This window comes from Condylura cristata, unplaced genomic scaffold (assembly GCF_000260355.1).
Source record: "Condylura cristata isolate star-nosed mole 26May11 unplaced genomic scaffold, ConCri1.0 scaffold00022, whole genome shotgun sequence".
Lineage (NCBI taxonomy): Eukaryota > Metazoa > Chordata > Mammalia > Eulipotyphla > Talpidae > Condylura > Condylura cristata.
This window is the reverse complement of record NW_004567123.1, coordinates 18,565,594-18,590,073: the sequence shown is the minus strand read 5'-3', so window position 1 is coordinate 18,590,073 and position 24,480 is coordinate 18,565,594. Positions and strand designations below refer to the sequence as shown.

General features: G+C 45.0%; 1 protein-coding gene across 1 annotated transcript; it reads right to left on the bottom strand.

The window, feature by feature from the left end:
* Positions 1–265: 265 nt before the first annotated feature.
* GSS (glutathione synthetase) lies at positions 266–23,387 on the bottom strand. The gene is made up of 13 exons (XM_012728461.1): positions 23,310–23,387; positions 20,931–21,065; positions 16,646–16,791; positions 12,868–12,943; positions 12,486–12,625; positions 11,698–11,814; positions 9,090–9,170; positions 8,912–8,989; positions 7,652–7,718; positions 3,788–3,982; positions 3,245–3,326; positions 1,690–1,879; positions 266–754 (listed from the first exon to the last, which is right to left on the bottom strand). Exons 2-13 carry the CDS (start codon positions 21,057–21,059, stop codon positions 631–633), a joined length of 1,425 nt encoding a protein of 474 aa, XP_012583915.1. The 5' UTR covers positions 21,060–21,065; positions 23,310–23,387; the 3' UTR covers positions 266–630.
* Between the last annotated feature and the right edge of the window lie 1,093 nt (positions 23,388–24,480).

The window sequence follows — 24,480 nt, the reverse complement described above, 5'->3', positions numbered from 1 at the left end:
AAGCCCTGGAGCAATAGTGAAGCCAGCTCACAAATGTCATGTCCCGTTATGTTGGTTCCCTCTTTGGGCTCTTGTTGGGCCTCTGTCCTCCCTATGATCCTATGAGAGAATCTGAGTACCTAGGGTCCTAGCTACATACAGTCTGGGGCAAGGAAGACCCTAATTACAGTGCAGTCAGCTCTCTGCTTCACAATACAACTTACATGGTGCACCCATATGATAGTTCTTCCTTCCCCTAAATCATAAACCAAGGACTCACATCAGCAATGTAGTTTTATTTAAGGAAGAGGTGGGGGAAGGCTATGTACCTCTTCTTAGTCCTATCGTAAGTCAGACATGGGAAGCTGTTTAAAAGGCTGACACAGGGCTGAGAGGAGGATGACAGGGCAATGGACCCTAACCTCAGAGTGTTTCCCTTTACTGTACCTACACCCTGAGGACTTAGGAGGCTTTAGATCTCTCTGAAGGGAAACAGCTTTTCTGGTCATCAGATGGGAGAGCTGATGGCACCCAGCATTTACATGTCTGTGAAGACCCTGAAGTATCAAGAAGAGATCAGCCCCCCAAGGTGGAAGGGCTAGAAGAGGAATAGAAGGTCTCTTGAATGAAGGTGGGCCAGCCTGACCGCTCTCACATGGGGTACGGGTTGTCCAGTACTGCCACGCCGGCCGCCACACCTCCGTCCGCGTGCTCAATGGCTTTAGTGCGCAGCAAGTGCCCCACATGCTTGTTCATCACATGTGTCTTTCCCTGCCTAGAGAAGCAGGAGGACACACAGTCTGTCAGATGGCTTCAGCCCTCAAACCCCAGCTGAGCAGTATTTGGGTAACTTACTACACCTGAGAAAGCACTGGGATTTTAAAGTCAGATTTGGATCCTAGCTCAGAGATTACTACCTCTGTATCTTTAAGCAAGTTACTTAGCCTTTCTAAATATCAGTTTCCTCAATTTAAAAAAGGGATAATCCCTCTCATTTTGCAAGATGGCCATAAGGATTAAACAAAGCAGGAAAAGCTCTTAGCACATGCCAGGCTCACATTTCATGTTTTGTAGCTGTAAATTTCCATCTCTATGTCTCTTTCAAGAAGGTTGTGGTGGGAAGTTGGGTGGAGATGCTGTGAGTGGTTAGAGGAGATTATAGAGAGAGCAGGCTTTGATGGGAGCAGAGTAGAACCTGGTATCTCTTCCTTGCTCTAACCTTGGAATGAGTAATTGCCGGAAGTGGTATGATGGACCAGGAACTATTCCTTGCAAATTCCCAAGTTTTCCTCTCCTTTTTTTCATTCTCAAGTGCTCAAATCCAAATTCAGGGGCCACTCAGCTTTTCAAAGTCACCAAATATCCTCTAGCTGGCCCACTGCACCTTTCCTCAGGCTCCCCACAGCTTCAGAGATGGGCATTTCTTCCTCCCTGTGGTCTCCTGATCCAATGCTGTCATACCTTATTTCTCCTCCATATTGATACTACTTGGAATTTCTTTAATAGATGCAAAACACTTCTCATCTGGGTTTCCCTGCGAGGTAGGCAGGTCTGGGCCCTGGGTCTCATTTCCTAGCTAAGGAAGCAGATAGCCCAGCCACGGACTGGTGAGAGTTGCAACTGAAGCCCAGGGTTCCTGTTCCTGTCCAGTTTCCCTTAGGCTTGCTTGGTTGGCTCTCTGACAGAAGGAGCCCCTTCTACCTGGCTTACCTGACATAGACCCCGAAGATACCCAGTTCTGAGATGCACTGGACCACCCGAGCAGGGCTGCCAGGCCGCAGCAGGCAATTCCTAAAAGGCTCAGGTTGTATCTTCTCCATGAGGATGTAGGAGGCCCTCTCCTCGTTGTCCTTCAGCTGCTCCAGGGCTTGCACCATCTCTTCCCCATAAAGATTGTTACCTAAAATTTCATTGGTCAGTCACCTTGGCACCTTGCCCACTGCACTACTTATTGCCCCCACTTCTGTGACCATGTAGACAAGTCAGCAGCCTCAGTTCTTGATGCCAGGACAGAGCTGACTCCTGGGGAGGGAACATCACCTCAACAGGGGAGCCCTACTCCCAAGCGAACACCCCATCCACACCATCCTGCCCTGGCTCTCCACGTATCTGTCTATGGCTGTCCTTCTCAGGCTCCCTGAGGGACTCCTGCCCCTCTCAAGTGTGGGATCCCCCAGGAATTGGACCTCACTTTGTTGGCGCCTCCAGATACACACATTTTCCCCAGGGAGATCTCTTCTAAGGCTCCATCTCTATCTTATAAATTGTTAACTTCTAAATCTTTAACTCAATTCCTTGCTCTAGACACCACATGTATATCCCATGGATCTCATGTCCAAGCAGAATATATCAACTTGTCAAAACAGAGCTCATTTCTTCTGCCTGAACATCAACTGGATCTTCCCACTCACAATCAGATGAAAGGCATTCCTGAGTCTTAACTCCTCAGGTAACTCTGTCACCAACTTTGACCTAATCTGCATTCCACACTGTGATAGTCTGAGTCCAACTTTCTTCACTGCTCTTCTGGAAACTGCCTCCTCTACGGCCTCTCTGCCATCCATGTTTCCCCTTATTCTGGAACATGCTCTACCATGGATCCAGGATCAATCATGTGTCCTTTCCCTCTCTAAAACTCACAAATGGCTTCCTACCACCTTGTGTTAAGACCATATTTCTGACATATATGCAAGAACACCCTTCATCGTCAGGTCCCAAACCATCTTTTCCAGCCCAAATCCTTGCCATTTCTCATTTCCCACATTGCATTCCGATCTCACCAGTTACTCATTAACTCCAGATATACCGTCCTTTCATGGACTGGTATTTTTGCTTGAAGTTGTTCCTTCTGTAAGGGATGTTCTTCCTCCCCTTTTCACTCCTATCTATCCTTAAGACCAAATCAAAAATCACGTTCTCTGTCTGTGAGGCAGATATGCTCCCTGCCCTCAAGAAGTTCAAACTAGGCAGGAAGACATTCAAACTCCAGATATATCAGCACCCCAGGCACCTCTGTCCAACACTCCAATGCTGTTTAGTGAAATCCCCCTGCACCCCATAGAACTTGGTCACAGGGTCTCCTGGGACACCTATGGGACCCTGGGACTTGGTCACAGGGTCTCCCAGGCCAGGCCTATGTCAGTTCCTCTTGTATCTCCCAAAGCCTAGGATGGTGTCCATAGTGAATGTTGCTTAGCACTGGTGATAGCCTGCTAATCCCACTTCAAGAGCAGCCCTGCAAATGGGGAGCCAGGGGGCCACTTACCTCCACCCTCTCTCTGGGGCTTTAGCACAAAGCGGCTAGGGGCAGCAAGGGCCTCAGTGATGGCTTGGTCACCTTCTTCACCCTGAAAGAGGCAAGAAAGCAGTTATCGGCAGGCTTAGGCCAAAGAGGCAAAAGCTGAGTTCCTGGTTGTACAAAACAGCCTCAGAGGGAGAACAGGGGAGGGAAAAGCCATAAACGCTGACAAACCCCTTGCGGCCACAGCACAATGAGAACAAGCTTTCTCTGGCCAAGTGCAGGGATATGCAGCAGGTGGCCTGGAAAGCAGATACATTCCCAATTTTTACTATCTGCCTCAATCCCTTCCCATTGTTTCCATCCCCATCTCCACCTTTGCCGAGAAAGCTTACAATGGATTCCAGCTCCTACCCCACCTCCCCAGGTTCTTGGGGTTCTAACCCCACCTCCCCAGGTTCTTGGGGTTCTAACAGACCCCAACAGTGCCCACTCCAGCTTCCCCAACACACTGGGTTCCGGGTCCCTGCTACCAAGGGCGGTGATAGGAGAAATGGGCTGCCCACGCACCATGTCCAGGGAGTAGAGGCCAGCAAAGGTGGCACGAAGGCGGGCCACAGCCTCAGGCTGGTCAGGGAGCAACGCCTCCAGCATGCCCCCCCTGCTCAGCTCCTGCTGCACCTTCTTGGTCCCAGCCAGCTGGGTGGCAATATCGGGGCACTTGACAGCACATGACCTTTCGAGCAGGAGGCGTGCTTGCCAGTTCTGCGGAGTGGAGGAAACAAAGAATCCTGCTTTACTTCATTTTGGCTGACCTTCAGTCTTGGCTCAAAGTTTCGTTCTCTGAGCACCATCAGGTGTCTCGTATTTCATTTTCTAGCCTCACATCATTATCTCCGTGAAGCAGGTGTGGCCCTTTTCAATCTGCAGGGTTATCTCCATCAGGGAGTTCACCTTCTAGCACCATACCTGACTATCATTATGCCAAAATATGCAAGGGTGTGTGTGTGGGGGGGAATACTTGTTTATGAGCCTAGCTTCCCATTGTACTCCAAATAAAATCCAAACTCCTGTCCACAGCCCACATTCCCACAGGATCAGGCTCCTGGCTCCTTTCAACCTCATTCTGCTATCCTCTCCCTTACCCCCACATTCCCACCATACAGGCCTGCCAATCCTCAAAACACAGACATCATTCTCACCTCAGGACTTTGCGCTTGCTGCTCTTCCCTCTGCCTATAGTTCTTTCCCTTTCGGCTTTCCCAGTGAATGGTTAGATGCTTCTTATTCTTGTTTCTGTTCAAAGAAACCTTCCCTGACCACTTTTCAATTACGAGGTTTCCTCATAATTTTACTCATTTTTATCACTTTTTTTTTTTACTGGCACAGCCTTCTGTTTATTCATATTATTAAAATTGCAGTAGTAGAAATGAAAGCAAATTTAATGAAACTCAGGGGTGAGGTCATTAAATAGAGCTAAATGCATCTTAAATATAAATATCGTGTGTTTCCTGACTAGTATAAAGTACCTAATCCACCCAGAATTCTATGTCAGAGAAAAAGATCAGAGACATCGCCAAGTAGGTGCTTCATGTTACGGGGTCCGTTTCATAGCAGTGTGATCCTTTGGGAACACCAACAGATTTCTGCTTGTCCTTTAGTTGGTAATCCATTTATGTCTGCACTCATATAGTCTCCTGACCTGTTATCATCATCAGATTCCTGTAAGATTTTTGGGGCCACATACAACCAAAAAATGGGGATACCAGAGGGTAGGTATACAGCTCCATGTGTAGAGCCAGAGCAGAACTGGGCTGATATGCAGGGACCATGCACCACTGTCCCAGTCTTGAGCTCCTCAACCTGACACCATGTCCAAGTGGAAATGTCGCCCTTCCAGAGCAAGGGGTATGCAGCCTAATTCCCTATTTTCCCACACTGTTATTTCAAAGAATTTTCCCCAACTGAGAAAAAAAAGGCTTCTTTTGTTTCCTTTCTGATAGTGATCTCCCCGAACACACTGTGAACTATGTAAGTACCAGACCCTGGCTGTCCTGGCTTTTTGTTGTATCTCCAGTGTCTAACACAGTGAATGGCTCTCTGTAGATGGTCAGTAATTGTTGTTTAATGAGGTGAAATCTGAGCTGCAGTCGTAAGACAGGAAGTCTGACATGTGACTCAACACAGAAAAGGTACTTGTGTTAACAAAACATATGAACAAAGGCCTGCAGTATAAAGTACCTAATGAATGAATGGTCTGGAATGCCAGGTGTGTAGGTTGTAAGAGTGGGAGAAATACCAAAAAGTTCTGTCCCCCAGCTCTAGTCCTCCCTCTCAGGAACTGAAAGGACAGGCTGTCCTTGACTCCAGACCAATGCAAATTGCCCAAGTAGAATCAAGCCTATGTACCCTTTCTCCACTCTTCCACCCTCATTGTGCTGTCCTTTAATGATATGATCAGCACCTTTGGTCTTCAACAATAATTCCACTCATTTAATTACTAGGTTGGTGTTCCAGGCAGTTACACTGTTTTATGCCTTGATATGACAGAGAAACCTAAAGATGTGTCATTATGTTAGAAGCAGGGAAAGCAAAACTCAGAAATGCGCAGGGGTTTTCCCAGGGTCATCAAGCAAATCACAAAACCTTGCAGATTTATCTCCATGTTCTAAACCTGGTTTGAGCTTTTCAGTTCCCTAAAACTGTCCTCTTTATGCATGAATTTCCTTCCTAGTTAGTTCAAACTCTTCTCTTTTTAAAAAGTTTTCTCTGGTCCTTTCTTTCAGATCCCTTGTCCTACACCATGCATCCATTTTCCCAATGTACAGTTTTTCTCTGTTCCAGTCAGCAAGTTCCCATCACACTAACACTGTCTAGAAAAAAAGGATCTTCTACAGAGCTGTTATCTCTGTGGACTTGCTCCCTATACAGCTGGGCTTTAGGAATATTCCTATGCTCAACGGATTATTAATCTGGAAGAAGTGCCCTAAATTTTCCAGTGCAGTCTCCTCAATTTACAGAAACCAGGCCCAGAAGAGGGCAGGAATAGTCTCATGGTTATACAGGTAGAACCAAAGGATGATGAACCCTAACCTACCACTCATGGTATTTCCTAACTTTACTTTCATCCAGCTGAAACCATGGCTTCTTAGCCTCTCCATGCTGTCCATTTAGGGCCAAGGGAAAAGAATTACATACCGCAAATACCACTGGACTGAAAGCCAGAAAGCCTAGAAATTCATTATGGGATTCAGACAAGCGCCTGCAGCCCTCCAAGCCCTGTTTCTCCATCTGTATAATGGGGATAATAATATGCCTCATAAAGTGGTTTTAAGGATTAAATGAAATAATGGACATGGAAAATAATTTTGAAACTACAAGGTAGAAGAGCAAGATCAAGTGATAGCATCATTTCTGTGATTAACATGAATGGACAGGTGATAAAAACCTCTGACACAGATAAGAGAGGTAAGACTTGGAAGGCACCATTGTCAGTAGTGTGCCAGCACTGATTTGCATCAGCTCTCAAGAGCTGACAGGGGCCCATCTCTTCCCAACTCTGGGTTCAAAGATGTCAAATCAAGGTCTCCATGGTGGCCTAGGTTTGAGGCTCAGCGCTATCACCTCTACAACCTGAGTCCAGGCAGAAAGCTGACCCACATGGCACAGCAGACCTCTCCTGTCTTGCCTGCTGTTCCTCTTAAACAGTATATTTCAGTAAATCTGCCAGTTCTGTTCCCCACTCTATCTCTGGTGAATTCTCTCACTCCTCACCTCCCTGCTCTTCTGGCTGACACCCCAGTTCCTCTATACAAAAATTAAAAAAAAAAGTAAAATTGGTAGCCTAAAATTGGCCATGATGGGCTATTTACACCATAGAAATCCACAAACGGGGCTCTCCCTGGGGTGCAATGGGTTAAAGCACCACATTATGAAGCTCTACGAAGCCACTGCAGCATGAGTTCAATCCCAGGTCAGGGAGCTGACTCACATGGCACAGCCGACCTCTTCTGACCTGCCCACTGCTACCCTCAGCAGTGTATTTAGCATTCTGCCTGTTTTGTTCTCCCCTCTGTCTCAGTAAATCCTCTCACCCATCACACCTCTGGCCTGTACCCCAGTTCTGTAAACTTAAATAAATTACTTTTTTTTAAAAAAAGTAATCCACAAATGACACAAATGGGCCACGCCCACCCCAGAAAGATATTTGTTAAACATTTATCAGGACAAGTCTAGAAACAGTGTGAATGGCTGAATCATCATGACTGAAGACATTGTGCTTGTTTGTAAAGAATGAGAAGCATGGAGTTCCCTGAGGAAGAACTAAAGCCAGGCTCAGGGGCAAACCCAGGTTGTTGTGATGTCTGAAGTTGGTCTCTAAGGAGTGATGGTGGGTCCCAGGAGGCAATCAATGATTGAATAGAAAATACAAACCTGTAGACTGTACTGAGTGGGCATGTAGCCATCCCGGAAGTAAACCACAGCAATTTCCTGGCCATCCCTGGAACACAGGATGGAGAAGCTGCTGTGTTAATTTAAAACTGGTGTGTTCAGTGGTTCAATCCATTTCAAAGTGTATCAAAATGAATTTGGCTTCTGTGAAATTCAATCCACAGGGGCAGTCTAAAGAGAGGGTTCATGGGAACCAATAAAGGAGATACCCACATTGCCACTGCCTCTACTAAAAACACAGGGGTTACAATAAAAAGTGTTTTACAATATTCCAGATCTAGAATCATGGGAAGCAACCAGAATGAAATCATGTAAATTTTTTAAAATGGGGGCTCAAGCAGCAGAATCACATTGCCAAATTTAGCAAAACACACTTTAGCAAAAGCTGAAACCAGAAATTTTTTTATTTAAACTATGGGAGGTCTGAGGTGGGAATATGCAAAATTATGAGTCCAATTATGACACAGATTGTCTTTTGAACTTCTCTCCTTTTTCTTTGATTTATTTGATACTGTCTGGTTTATTTAGAAAGTAAGTTAACAACTTAGTTTTCTTGTGATAAAAACATTTTTGAAAATACTTTAGTGGTACTGAGAAATTTCATGAAGTTTCTTAATTTTAAGCATCACAAGAACCAGATCTAAGGTGTGAGTGCCACAAGGAATGCCACCCAAAAATGAGGTACTGAAGCCACCTGGTGGTGGCCCCTGGAAAGAAGCACAAAACCTACAACTCTAGGCCCTTTTATCTTGCCCAGAGGGCAGAGCCCAGATCAATCATGGAATGAGCCAGCTGCTCCCTTCCAACCCCTTGGTGGTGCAATGGGTTAAAATGCAGCACTATGAAGCTAGCCACAGCCACTTCAACACAAGTTCTATCCCTGGCCAGGGAGCTGACCCACATGGTGCAGCAGACCGCTCCTTTCTCACCTGCTGCTCCCCTCAGCAGTGTATTTCAGTCGACCTGCCTATTCTGCTCTCCACTCTCCTTCTGGTGACTCCTCTAACATCCCTGCACCTCTGGCCAGTTCTACCCCAGTTCTGTATGCATAAATAAATCTTTAAAAAAAATTTTTTAAAATTTGCTAGGATGATGGGATAATTCAGAATTCTCTCCTAAAATTCAGACAGGAGGGAGCAAACCATCACATCTCCCAGAAGAAATGATTAAGGGGAGTGCGTGGCAGAATTTCCCTAAGCCAGTCTTCTGTTGACTCCTTGGGAAAGGCACCCTGAAACTTACATAAACAGCTTCCGGTCTTGGTCTAGAGACGCTTTTACAGAGACATCTTCAAACCTTCGCCGGATTACATGGATGTTTCTGGAAAAGAGGGATAAGGATCAGAGGGAATGAATCCCTGTTCTGAGTGACTCTTCCCAATCCTGGAGCCACTTCTGGAGGTCTTCCCTCCTTTACTTACCTGGCCAGCAGTTCATTCTCTATGGCACGCTGGTCAAATATGTTCCTTTCCTTTTCTTGAGCAATCAGGAGCACCAGAGCACTGTGGAAAGAGCACAGATGCCCACGGTAGCTGCATAGCTTGTCCTAACTCCAGCCTATCTCTTTAGGGAGTGAGGACACTGATTCCTAGAAAGCCCTATGTTCTCTCAACTCAGGACTGCCTCAAGCACAGACATCTGAAACTATATAATACATTATTTTCTTAACAGAGGAAACTTGGAAAAAGGGGAGATATCTCTGCTTTTCAGAGGGAGGTGACAGTCATGTTAGTTTTCTGTATAAATTAAAATTTAGATTTAAGGTCATCTCAAAAACCCAAGAGGGCTTTATCTTTCAACTTAACATAAGGGGGCCCTCCCTTGTGGCTTGGTGGATTTGAGCACAGCAATGCGAAGCTGGCCAAGAACTTAGTATAAGGATTCAAAAATCTTTCTGTAAGAATAAATAGATGAGAATAGTGAATATTTTATTTAAAAAACAAGGCTGAGGCCTGGAGGCTAGTGACCCTATGATTAGACTGCACAGACTCTTGCATGAAACATTTAAATAACTCAGTGGAACCCTACAGAAACCCTATAGAGTCAGTTATAAATAAGGCATCATCTCTCACCATTTGTGATGGACACAGGGCCCCCTTTAGTCCTATAGTATTTTTTTTATAAGTTCTTTAAAAAATTTTTTTTTGACCTATTCATATAGAACTGGGGTACAGGCCAGTGGTGTACAGGCAGTGAGAGAATTCACCAGAGATGGAGTGGGCAGCAGTGCAGGCATAATGACTGAAATATACCACTGAGGGGAACAGCAGGAGAGACAGGAGAGGTCTGCCACATGGGTCACCTCCCTGACTGGGGCTCGAACTTGTGCTGAAGCAGCTGCTTCTAGCTTTGTGTGCTGTGCTTTAACCCATTGCACCACCAGGGAGGGCCCGCTCATTGAATTTTTTAAAGCACTTTTTTTACAGCCATGACTTCATTTACTTTTCACCACCACCTTTTAGGTATTATTCTGACCTCCATTTAACAAATGTCAGGAAAGTGTCACTCAGAGAAAAGAAGGTCATGTGCGGGGCCAGGCTTAGCTCAGGCACCCAGAGCGCCCAGCCCCTGGAGCCTGTCTGCATATCTGAGCCTCCTCGCCATGTTACTCACCCCCTGGCGGAAGTCTGTCTGCAGCACCTGTCCATCAGCAGCTCCCCAGCTGCCCTATCACTTGGCTTGACGCTCTTAAAATACAGCCTAGCCAAGAGTTCTACTTGACAGAATATTTCACCAATGAGGATGCAGTGAGTCTAAGGATTTTTGAGTCTTAATAAGGCTTAGCAGCTTCAGAGAGGCTCTTTTAGAGGCAGTAAAGGGACTAAAAATGCAGGTTCTGGAGGGAGTGGACCCTGGGCTCTACCAACTCACCACTTGCCCTACAGTAATTCACTTTATTTCTCTGAACCTTAGTTTCCACACCCATAAAATGTTTGTGGGACAGTATCTCCCTAACAAGATTTAATATGAGGAAGCAATGAGGCCCTGTATATAAAGCACTTAGCACAAAATGGGGCACTTGAAGTGCTCATTAAGGTTAACTATGAGTAGTCTGTTAACAATGCAATAACTGTTAGTGTAGGACCTCTTTTTTATCCAGAAATCACTAACCCAGTATCTTCACACATATAGAACACAGCTGAGAAATAGGAAGAAAGCAAAAAGTGCCTCTAAGCAATTAAAATAGACCCCATAAATTCCCTAGATCAAAGTTTATGCATTCACTCATCAAAGAGGCCCTCATAGTCTTTGGACAGAATCATAACAAGCCAGATCATTTGCGTTCCCAAAACACAGCACATTGGAAAGGAGGCATGGGGACAGGGGTGGCGAATTCCGAATTCAAGTACACTGACATCAGTAAGAAGAGAACAGCGAACAGGGGAACAGGGAAACTGACAAGAACTGTGAGGAAAAGGGCAACAACTTAAAGCCCAACATTTTGGGCCATTAGTACAGGCAAACAGCTGCCCATGCCTCTCTAGTAACTTCTCTGCATTACATCAAAATGCATCACTGACAATCGAAACACTATCTCCAGCCAATAAAAAGGTTATAGTCATATCATATTAAGAAATAAGTCCAGGGTCCTCCCTGGTGGCACAGCGGGTTAGGACCCAGCACAGCAAGCTGGCCACAACCACTTCAGCATGAGTTTGATCCCCGCCCCGGAAGTGACCCATATGGCATGGCAGACGTCTCTTGACCTGCCCACTACTCCCCTCAGCAGTGTACTTCGTCGATCTGCCTGTTCTGCTCCACACTCTCTCTGGTGAATCCTCTCACTGCCCTTGCACCTCTGGCCTGTACCTCAGTTCTGTATGCATAAATAAATAAATCTTAAAAAAAAAAAGAAGAAGAAGAAAGAAGTCCAAAGCTTCATTAATAATTTTGGCACTTAAAGCTTCTATTCTAGAAAAATTCCCTCAATTCCTAATGATGTTAGGCAGTGATCAGGTAAAGAAATTGCTGCACCCCAGAATGCTGAATCTAAAGCAGGGTTCTGCTGCCACTTTGTCACCCACTTACTTGGCTGAGCCGTAGAGCTCCCAGGCTTTGGCAATCCCCAGGGCCAGTCCCTTGCTGGGATTATTGGGAAGGATTTTGGCAGCTTCCTTGGTCTTATTCAGGACACCAAGAACATGTCTGTTGGAAGAGAGATGTTTGTAACTGGACAGACTTAGAAGAACCCTCTGACCGTGACCTCACAAACATACAGCAACATCATTTTGAGATTCAGCTGAGCATCGAAATGCATCTTAGCATTATGTTCCTGAAGAATCCACTTTAGGCTGTAATATGCTGGGGTGCCCTAACCCTGCCCCTGGTGAACACACCCAGAGGAACCCTGAGGTCTGTGTGTCCTTGCAAGCCTCCCAGTGAGCTGAAACCCTTTCCCTAAGGCCAGATGCTGCTGGGATGCTGCTATAGGCCATCTGCAACCACAGCAACCTGCAGTGTCGCAGGAAGCCCTGCAGCCATCTCTGCTTGAATTCTGACCTCTTTCAGACCTTCCAGCATGTCAAATTCCTTCTCTCCTCAGGACCCTTGTAAATACTGTCCCCTTTGCCCAGGGACTCAATTTATAAAATGACGGAGAAGGACCAGATGAACTGTCATCCCTCCTGTCTCTGACATGCCAAGACCTACTTACAAGTTGAAACTACTCTGTGGTGTGCGGGGTTAGGCATGCAAGACCCAGGGCCTAGAAGGGCACGGTCAGAATTGAAGGTCCCCACCCCTCCCTTACCACCGTGACTATAGATTCATTAGGGTGTCACTTCACTGGTATGCCCAGGGCTGCCCAAGAGACCCACCGATGTACAGCTGGGGTCCGGGAGGCCAGGCCCCCAAAGCTGGCAGAGATAGTGTTGATTTCAATCTGTTTCAGGGCTGGGGTACCATCAGCGTTGCACTGGAACATGTAGTCTGAGCGATTCAGACCCAGGAACACAGTCTGTGGAGAAAAATGAAGGCTGAGGACACTTGCCCAGAAGCTGGCTCTGCGGGCCTAGCCACGGAGCAAGACAGAGTGGAATCATCCTTTCGGTAACCTCCGGGTGGGCTGCTGACATGCACACTCGGAGGGGAGCAATGAGAGGCAGATTCCCACACATTCAGGGCTGTTTATCGGAACTTCTGACAAACCACAAACCTGGAAGGGACAGGTCCCAGACTGGGTGGCAGGGGAATGGCTACCTGAGCAATGCCCTCTTTCAGAACTTGCTTGTGGATGTCAAAGAGACGAGCGGTAAAGTCATCCCTTTTGATGGTGCTGGAGGGAAAACAAAACATTTTCTTGGTTAAGTGAGACCTTAAAGGTCAAAGTTTCACTCCTCTCCATTGATGATTGTTAAATCCTTTCTGACCCTACTGGATGGAACTTGAATACACACACCAAGCCGGTAAAAAATGGTGGCTGAGAATGCAAGCTCTGGAGCTAGTGACCTGGCTCACTACTAGGCAACCCCAGTCATTTCACCTCAGTGTGCTTCAGCTTGCTCTTTTTAAACTGAAGAGAAGAGGCCCTCCCTGGTGGTGGTGCAGCAGGTTAAAGCACAGCACTAAGAAGCTTAAACCACTTCCGCATGAGTTTGATTCCCGCCTGCCCGGGCGGTGACCACATGGCGCGGCAGACCTCTCCTGACCCGCCCGCTGCTCCCCTCAGCAGTGTACTTCGTCGCTCTGCCTGTTCTGCTCCCCACTCTGTCTCTGGTGAATCCTCTCACCTTCCACATCTCTGGCCTGTACCTAAGTTCTGTATGAATAAATAAATAAATCTTTAAAAAAAAAAATGAAGAGAAGAATAATTATACTAAGTTGCGTTGAGAAGTAAACGAAGCAATACATATACGGAACTGAAAATAGTATTGGTCCCAGGAAGAACTCAAAAATGACATGTGATGTAACCCTTCTATATTTGAGTAGTGCTGATGGTGGCAAGGCTTCCCGAGTCCCCAGCATTCACTCCCATAGCTCTCCCACACACTGGGACCTCTTCTCCATATTTTCCATGCCAGCCCTCAGAGGTTAAAAGACAGTAGTTATGCCCTGTGTCTCAGTAAGCCTTTTCTGACTCAGGATAGCTATTTGATTATTTTTTCAACCAGGCCTCAAAGGACATGATTTCCTCAGGGAGACCCTGGATCAGATCCCCTTGCACTGTGATCCTCTGCTTTACAGCAGTGATTGCAGGACCTTTCCTTTCCCCCTACCCATTCCCCATTCCCTTGTGTGATTATCAAGTGTTGGCTCTTGGCTCTTCTATTTGATTATGAACTGCATGATGATGGGGACCATGTCTACGCTGGCTCATCATGATGGCCCAGCATGCTGCTGTGAGAGGTGACATGGCTTCAGGAACCCCAGGAACAGCACCCATGGGTGAGTCAAGCCACACTATTGCCTTTCAAGATTTTAGGGCGGTCTCTGTGTGCCTCTTCATATCTGACTAGTGGGCTCACCTTGTTACAGGACCACTGAGTCCAAGTAGTTCAGACCTGCTCCCAAATTCCTGTTTTCCAGCCAAATGCTCTTGTTGGGTTTCCCAGTCCTTGGCAAAGAAGAAAGTCCCCAGAAGGGGTTCAACCCCCAGGAAAGTTGTGACACATTTCCCTTCTTCTGAAGAGGTACTTCACTGTTATTCTAGCATATGTGCTCATGGGGTGCTTCTCTCCTACCAGAATTTGTGTGTATGTTAGAATAGAAGAGAACAGGGAAGGTTGTAGAAATGACCCAAGAAGGTTTCTCACACAATTGTGTTTTTAAGTTAGGCTGCTCCTATTTCCCATAATCTGAATCCCAGTTACAAAAGCCAGGCACACCCCTGGAAAGATCTGGGAAGAAGGTGGCAGTAGTGCTCGTACATTCATGACTCACTGGGCTTTTAGCTCCATGTCAATGGTTTCCAACTTACTATTATGATCCCTTCTCATATCTACCCTCCACTCATGTGAACTTTAAAAAGAGATTTTGTCCATAAGAGATTGTTTTCTTTTGGGGCAAAAAAAAAAAAAATCAAGCATGCATTTATATATGTCCAATCTCTTTCTCACATACATGTGGACACATGTAATTATTTGACTCTAGTATAAAATTTTTTTTCTAGTTTTCCTCACTTTATTTTTTTTATTACAAAAATTTATTTTTACATCATTTTGCACATTTTTTTTTCCATCTCGATTGTAATCCCTGCGGGTTTCCCATCACCAAATCACCCGTGTGCCACCACCATAATCCCTTGCATTTTTCACCCCCCCCCATTTTTGATCCCATTCCCCACTCCACCCCCACAGAATGTCTCTGGTATATGGTTGTTCATTATTTTTGTTATTTTCTCGCCTGGTCCATTATTCTAGTATAAAATTTTAACTCTAAAATAAAGCAAAAAAATTAAAATTAAAGTAAGAAATAAAGTAAAGAAACTTCCCATGTCCCAGGAGCTTCGGGGAAGAAAGATCAAGGGAGAACAGACAGTGTGGTGGTAGCAGTCATTCAGGGACTCTGTTCTCATGCCATGTGGCCCACCACATCCCACCAGGCCAGGGAGGTCTGAGGTGACAAGAAAGGGTTTTTGCTTAAGAAACAGGAAACCTGATTTTAAATCCAGTTAACTTCCATGCCCTCTATTTTCTCTAAAACTAGTTTGACCTTCCCTAACTCCAGAGGGAAATTTCAGTGTTCAAAGGGAATTACTGATGGAGGAAGCTATTTGCACATACATTCAACAAGTGGTTAATTTCCCAAAGATATGAAGAACCCATACAGCTCATACAAATCAACACAAAAACAACCCACTCAAAAAAAATGGGCAAAAGAACTGAATAGATACTTCTCCAAAGAAGACATATAGATGGTTGACAGGCACATGGCACATGAAAAAAATCACTTACTGTTAGTGAAATGCAAATCAAAATCACAATGAGGTAACACCTCACATCTGTGAGAACAGCTTAGACCAAAAAATACTGGAAAGGACAAGTGAGGGCATGGAGAGGGCATGGAGGAAAAGGAACTCTCAATAACTGTTGGTGGAACTGCAAATTAATGTAGTCTTATAGAAAATGGTATGGAGAGTATTTTAAAAATTGAAAACAGAAATATGCTGAGGATACCACTCTTATGTATTTATCTGAAGAATACAAAAACACTAATTTTAAGATACGTGCACTTCTGTGTCACAGCACCATTATTCACAATAGCCAAGACATGGAATCAGTCTAAACATCTACTGACTGAGGACTAGATAAGGAATTAATGACTGAACAAGAAGCCCAGCTATTAAAAAAAAGATTAAAAAAAGATAAAATCTTGCCTTTGGCTACAACATGAATGGAATTTGAGGTGATCATATTAAGTGAAATAAGTCAGAACGCAAATGTAGCCTGTAAATAAACAAGTAAATTATGAGATATGACAAAAAAAAAACTCTTAGATGGTGAAAAATATGGTGGTTATCAGAAGGAAAGGGGAAAGGAGATGTTACAATGGGCAGAGGGGTCAGTTCGATAGCGGCATGGCCCTAGAACTTCAGTGGTAGATAAGGGAAGCTTATACTTATATTGAAGGTGTGACACTTCACTAGAATGATATAGCTTTGTAAATGAACAGTAAATTAGTAAAATTTGATTTAAAGAACCAAACAAAACAAAGCAGTGGTCACAGATCACAGAATCTGGAGTGCCTGCACTAGAGACATTAGATTTAGGCCAATCTCCCCATTTCACAGATGAAGATATTAAGGCTCAGAAAAAAGAAAAGAAACTTGTATTTGAGGTCATATAAGTAAATGGTAGAGCAAAGATTAGAAGCCAGCTCTCCTAACTTCTATTCTAGTACTTATTTTCCCTGAAGAGCAGTCCCTGTTTCCCCCATCAACTCAAATGCCAGACCAACTACTCATGGTTCTCCATTCTTTTACTCTCTTGGTTCTAACAGCTCCTGGTCCCCTCCCCCACATAGCCCTGTAGCATAGTACCTGGAGAGAGTTTGCTCCAGAAAGGCAGAATTCTGACTGACAGCATCCACTAGCAAGTTGAAATCCATCTGCACAGCATAGGCCTGCTCCAGCAGGGCACTGGGGACCAGTGAGGGGAAGAGCGTGAATGGGGCATAGCTCACCACCTGATGAGGAGAGGGGCAAGGATAAGCACCTGGTATGGGTTGTTTTCCTGCAATGTATTATCATGGGCAATGTGGGCCATATTTACTGAGAACATAGCAACTGGAGCCTCGTGGTTAGCTCTGGAATGGGAGCGAGAACAGGATGAGGAAGGCATAACAAGAAAAGTTCTAGATTCTAAAGTTTTGTCTCCTTCCATTAAAGACAAAAAGATCAAATTGAAAAAAATAATAAAATTTAAAAATTACTTGCTGGTTCAAGTTTTGTTTTTTTTTTTTTAAACTTTTATTTATTTGTGCATACAGAACTGGGATACAGGCCAGAGGCTCAGGGGCGGTGAGAGGCTTCACCATAGACAGAGCGGGGAGCAGAACAGACAGATAGAGGAAGTACATTGTTGAGGGGTTCAGCGGGCGGGTCAGGAGAGGTCTGCCGGGCCATGTGGTCACCTCCGGGGGCAGGCAGGAATCGAACTCATGCAAAAGTGGCTTTAGCTTCTTAGTGCAGTGCTTTAATCCGCTGCGCCACCAGGGAGGGCCCGCTGGTTCAAATTTTTAAAAATTAAAGTTATAAACAGAACCCCCCCAAAACATGGAGCACTTACTATGCACAAGGCATTGCTTTAAATACCTTGCAAGAATTGATTATGCCAAGGAAGAAACTATTATTATTTATAATTAATAACGGAGTCTTCGAGGAGTGAAATAACATGTCTAAAATTATACAAAGCTGTCAAGTGGGATTTGAACCAGATGGTTATTTAACAATACTCACACATATACACAGAGCTGCTAGCCAGTAGGTATCTATGCCTAGATCCCTCCCCATTCCAGGCACTTACACCCCTCAGTATCTCTGCCTTTTTCCTGGGGAAGTGTAAACTCTGGCCCCCAGAGTGGAAGTAAGGAGTATTTTTCCCTCGGGGTTGGAGATGGTGAGCCAGGTTGCCATGCCTGGAGTTCAGCTGTATTCTGATTTCTTTGTATTTGGAGAGAACCTGGAAAACTGTTCCTAGAAAACTGCTTCTAGAATTGTTTATCGATTTTAGATTTTAAGATTCCCAACAAGTGAACTAGAACTTGGGTAAAAGAGGATAAGATCTGGCCCTCCCTGGTGGCACAGTGGGTTAAAGCACAGCACTAAGAAGCTTAAGCCACTTTTGCATGAATTCAATTCCCGCCTGCACTGTAAGAGATCCACATGGCGCGGCAGACCTCTCCTGGCCCGCCCGCTGCTCCCCTTAGCAATGTACTTTATTGATCTGCCTGTTCTGCTGCCCACTCTGTCTCTGGTGAATCCTCTCACCCTCCACATCTCTGGCATGTACCCCAGTTCTATATGAATAAATAAATAAACTTTTAAATTTAAAAAAAAAAAAGAGGATAAGATGATCACTTAACTTGTTTTAGGAAGTGTTCCTGAGTTCAACCTCTGAGTTAATACCAGTTTGTCATTATGGTAGTACAAGTTTGGTGTTAAAAGTTGGCACTTACAGATTTACTTTTAAAAATAAATAAAAATTTGAAAATAAATACAATTTGAACAGATGTACCATAAAAACATGTGATACAAAAGGCAAAAGTGATAGAAGTATACATAGTGAAAAGTATGTCTCATCAACTATCCTTGCCCCAATGACCCAGTTACGCCTACCTAAAGGCAAGTGGTGTACTGGTGCCTCAAATAATCTTTTAGACATCTTTATACTGATGTAAATATGTACATATTTTCTTATACACATAGAATCATACTATGCACACATTGTTCTATCCTTTGCTTTTTAAAAAATATTTCAGAGTTATGTCCATGTGTGTTCAAATTTAGCACCCTTCCTTTTTATGGCTCTATAGTATTCTGCTCTTTGAATATACCAAATTTTTTTAATTGAGGCTTATATTGTGAATATTTAGGGGTTTCTTTCTGTCCCTCAGTTACTGTCAATATACATACCAGGTGTTTGGAATTTGTGAAGTCATAAATTACAAATTTCTAATAGTGAAAGTAAGGTAATTATGGTAAATCCATTTAAATTTTGATAGGTAATTCCCAAATTGCCCTCCTCTGCATCTCTTTTAAGACAGAGCTGAGGAAGGGCATTTGCAGGGGTAAGGATCATCCCCTCACCACCCCATTATCTCCTCCCAGGCTGAAGCCTTTATGAGTTAGCTGGGATTTATTGCAAGATTATGTAAGGAATGTTCTCATATTGAGTTCATGTTTGATGACTACAGGGGCGTTTCCTTGGCTATAAAACTCAGAATGCTGCTTCTTCCAGCAAGTCTTATCTGGTCTGAAAATGCACAAAGAATTTTTCTGTTAAGTCTTCCTACTGCCTCAGTCCTCAGGACATGTAATCCATTTCTATCTGGGATTGATCATACAAGAGGCTCCAGACTGTCCCTACACTACTGGCTGAAATACATAGTCTTCACTTTTGATTAAGACACAGACATAGAGTAATATTCTTCAACTATAAGAAAAATGATAGCATATGCTTCACAATCAGAGAAATGAAAAGCTCATCAGAATGAGGAGGAGAACATAACTCCTGAATACAGAAGAGGCAGAACTGTTCCAGCTGCTGCCACATACAAAACCACTTTCCTAGCTGCTAGTTGATGTGATGGGTACCTATATTTTTTTTAAATTTCATGATTACAAAAAGTTGGTTTTGACTTTTTAAAGACATTCTGGTGAAAAAGCTGTAAAAATGTTTGCCTTAGGGGGTAGAACAGAGAAAGGAGATTTAGTTTATACTGGATACCCTTTTGAATTCTGAATCCTGTTCCTGTATTTTAAAAAATAAATTAACTCCCTAAACACTGCAGAAGCCCTCTCTTCAGTCTGTACAGGCTAGTTTGCAGGCACAACCCACAGGATCAAGTTCATGCTCTTCTTCCGCCCTGTAGCCAAAGCCTCTGCCTGAGTCTTCTCTCCCATTATATGCCCTGAGTTCAGATATGTTCTTTTGAACGGTCCTTGCATTTTCTTACTTTGGGGCTTCTGCTATGCTGGTCCTTTCTGTTATTTGCCTTTTTAAGATTTAATTCAAATACCACTAATGAATTACATCCAGATGTCCTATGCAGCATCCTGGGAGATGCAGTAAAGCACGAAGTCTAGAGCACCACCCAGGAGGCAAACTTGGATTTGAATTCTACCTTTGTCGATTACACCACCATTTACATTATCTCAAGCAAGTTACTTAATGTCTCTCAACTTTGGTTTCCTCCTCTCTGTAGTGGTAAGGCTATTTGTAGTCTAAAAACATCAGAAATCACCAAAATAGCAACTATTTTGTAACAACACCTGGATACTATGCATCAGAATTAAGTTGACCCTAATAAGGGAGCTGAAAAGAGCTCTAAAACAGACGACAGACGGCAAACAAAAAAACCCACAAGTTAACATGTGTGATTCAGTTTGTTTTTTAAACAACTATGTATTTCTTTATAGGCATGTATATAGCATATGTAAATGCACACAGAAAGACCTAGAAGGATACACAACAACCAATTTCAGAAAAGGTAGTGTGATTAGGGAAGTCTTAAAAAGTAACAGCTCACAGCCCTCCCTGGTGGTGCAATGGGTTAGGACGCAGCACTGCAAGCTAGCCACAGCCACTTCCACGCGAGTTCGATCCTTCCACATGGCATGGCAGACCTCTCCTGATCTGCCTGCTGCTCCCCTCAGCAGTGTACTTCATCAGTCGGCCTGTTCTGCTCCCCACTGTCTCTGGTGAATCTTCTCACCGCCCCTCCACCTCTGGCCTGTACCCCAGTTCTGTATGCACAAATAAATCTTATAAAAAAAAAAAAATAACAGTTCACTAGGCAAAGTGCTTCATGTGAATTATCTTCTCATTTTCTTACCAATTCGACGTTAAGTCCTTATCCTTTTATATTTGAAGAAAATGCAGTTGAGAGATGTTAAGTAATTTGCTTAAATCACAATTCAAATCTCAGATTTAAATTTGACTACTCTAATGTGTTCAGTTTTTACATTGTTGAGAAAAAAATAAAGTAAAAGAGAAGAGGTCTCTGATCCAAAAGAACTGCCTCAAGCCTGGCAGGGGCAGGTAATTTCAGCAGGACTCTGAGCAGTGGAGTCACGGTTGTGTGTAGCAGGGACAGGAGCTTACATCTGAGGAGTTGGGCTCCTGGGAGGTTCTCAGCAATACGCCCTCAGCCAAGGCTCGGTCCACGGCCTGCCGTGCCAGCTCCTCCAGCTGTTGTTCATCCTGTAACACGTTCTCCCAGCCAGTGGCCATCCCAACCTGCAAAAGAAGAGGGGAGGACTTGATGACAGATGGCCTGGGGCTCTAACCTGTTTAAGAAGGAACAGTGGGATGCAGGGGGGTGAATGCTAACTAGTACCATCTCTTAACAATTTTCACTTACACAAAACAGCAAGCTTGACAAAGCATTTCCATTGCCACACTCTCTTTTGATTTCTAATTTTTATATTATTCTTATAATAAGGAGGTGGAGGCTCAGGTAAAATGACTCACCCAGGGCCCTCCCTGGTGGCGCAGCGGGTTAAAGCACTGCACTAAGAAGCTAAAGCCACTTCTGCATGAGTTCATTTGGTTTGAAGAATGGAACAAGACTACCCAGCTCAGTTGTCTCCAGGAAGAAATAACCTCCATTACATTCAGCGCCATCCTCCTCTCCCCTAATAGAAGTAATGCAAGAATAATTATGGAAATCTGTGGGCCTCATCACAATGCTTTCAAAGAATGAAGATGTGATGGAAAGAAAGTCCTCACAACATTCCCTGCTGGGTGATAAATAAGGATAGTGATAGTAGAGGACACAGCTCTGGAACCATTCAGACTGGAATTTGAGCCAATTAGATTACTTATTTTACAAGTAATGCAGTGTGAATTAAATGAGAAAAATCTGTGTGAAGTTGCTTAGCCATGTGGAGGTCTACACTTAGGAGCTTCTTTTTTGGCTGTACCCACTTCACAACAGCAGACGTCTTGAGGTCATGGAGCAGCCGGGTGGCAGAACCAGGATTAGAGCCTATGACTCTGGCTAAGCCTCCATCTCCCCACACCCCTGAGATTCCAAACATCTGTTATCGGGCTTATTTATTTATTCAGGTAAACACTGATTGGCACTTAATGCCAGGCCCTTGACAATGTAAGGGGTACAAAAAGACATAAAAATAACCACTATAGGGTCCTCCCTGGTGGCCCAAAGGCTTATAACAAAGCACTGTGAAGTTATCCATAGTCACTGCAGAATGAATTCAATCCCTGGCTAAGGAGGTGATCCACATGGCACAGCAGATCTCTCTTGTCTCACCCACCTGCTTCCCTCAGCAGTATATTTCTCTTCATTTGCCTGTTCTGCTCCCCATGCTATCTCTGGTGAATTCTCTTAGCACCCCCCCGCACCCCCCCCCCACATCTCTGGCCTATACCCCAGTTCTTGTATGCACAAATAAATAATTCTTTTTAAAAAATCACTATGAAAAATGTTAAATACACTTTGTTTCGCTCATTCTACAGCCTCAACCCTTCATAGGGCTTTAGTTCTATTTTGCTGATGACACTCAAATCTAGACCTTCACAATAGTGCATTCCTGACCCTCATTCTAGAATATCCAACTGCTTACTGGGATCTCCACACAATCACTATTTGCTGTTGCCATCCCCACAAATCTGCTCCTTTTCTGATGAACCCCCCACCCCAGGGATCTAAGCTTTGCATGTACTTCTCTACACTCAATTCTCCCCACATCCTGTGGATTCTATCTAAATATACAGTACAGTACCTTGAATTCCTTGATTTTTCTCCATCTCACTGTCAGGAGCCTCACTCTCCCCACCCTCCCTCCCTGGGCACCACACAGGCTCAGAGTGCGGTCTCTTCGGAGACCAAGATACATCAGCCCCTCTTCCTGTTATGGGCTTTGGCACCAGCTCAGAAAATCCCACTACCCCCGACCCGGGCTTTCAGAAACCGTCCCTGTTCTCCACCCGGAGCTTCTACAGCCCATTTTTCTACCCTCCACCAGGATCAGTGCCTGTCTCTATTGCTTCTCTACCTCCAGCTCCTGCTACTAAATGTTAAATGAATGATGAGTGAATGAATGACCCGGGCCAGAGTTTCAAAAGCCTTAAAACGCCCACAAGGAAATCGGTCGGACTTTATCCATGGGCGAGGTCAGTGCAAATGTGGGCCCGGTCTCCTGTGCGCGCTGCCTTAGCGAGCCCGCTCGCTCCCACCCTGGACAAAGTTTGGTCCTAACTGCTCCCCTCTTTTATTTTTTTTAACTGTAGTTTCATTGGCACGGTGTTCCCGACACCGGTCCGATCTTAAGTCAGGGGATCCAGGAAATCTAGCAGCCACGCGTATTCTCCCCAACCCCCCCCCACCCCCCCAACCCCCATTTCCTGGTCTCTGCCGCAGATATAAGCTGCAACATCTCCCAGCCTCCGGGATTCCAAGACTCCGCTAGACCCCCTCCCTTCCTCACACCCTTCCTTCCGAGGAAACGTGACCCTTACCGGCCGCCGTTGCCGCGCCTCAACGTACTGGTTTGTCCTACGGTCGCGCAGTTATACTTAAGCCCCTTGAGGGCGGGGCCTCTATGCGGCGCAGGGCGCTTGCGCGGACCTCCCCTGAGGCACTTAAAGAGCGGGGCGGGGGCGGTAACCAGCGTCTGCGGAGCTGGACGGCGGCCGGGAGGGCGCAGTCGGTGTGAGAGCAACTTTGGCTTTAGGACTGTGCGGGCAGGACTTTGAGAAGGAGGGGAGGAGTCAAACTGGGTTGGCGGGGAGCTATGGAGTTGTTTAGAAAGCGCCAGAGCTGGTGACGTGCAGTGTAAGACGGGGAAACTGATGCCCAGAGTGGGACAGTCGTACCTTGAGGACACACACTTGGTAGGGGTAGGTGTGGTAATAGAGGCTCTGAGAGGGCTGGAGACCACCGCGGGGTCCCATGGCACGTTAAGGGCCGAGCCACTGTTGGAACCCTGGCTTCAGTGTCCCCTCAGCTGGGTCGCAGAAAACTCACCTGATTTCCCTTCACCCGGGACAGCTGCGGGAGAAGCCTTGGCGGCAAAAGGAAAGCGTTTCATTTTTTGAGAAGTTTTAAGTTAGGAACGTTTGGAGGATCCAGGTTTTCCCAAAAATGTCCAATAACACTTGCATGAGGATCTGAGGCAGTTTTTAAAAAATATGTCGGTCTCCCACCTCCTCCCTTGGCGCACCCTCCCCCTTCAGTTCGCAATCTGAAGCACCTGATATTTATTAGTTGAGGCTTTGAGGAGTTAACTAGGGATAAGACACAGCCCCTGCTTTCATTTCTGATTAAGAAGGTAGACAGGTAAACCTTTTCTGGAGAGTTAGGGAAGGTTGGGGGAAATGTAGGTAGTGAAGGAAGTGGGGGTGGAGGTGAGAGGCAGAAATAGGGGTAGCAGGAAAAGAAACAGCAGAGGGACGACAAATAGATTGTGGCTGGAATTGTTTAGAGACAGGAGTTTGGTGTACTACTACTGGGTATGACCTGGGAATTCCAGCAGGCTGTTCAGTCTTGGGGAGGGAACCTTAGGCACCAGGTTAAGCAGTTTGGCATTTGCCCAGTGAGTGGTGGGGAGATGCGATTTAAGCAGTGAAGAGGCCTGGTTTGCTTTTGTGTATTAGGTGGTGGTTACAGTGTTGAAAATTATTTAAAAGT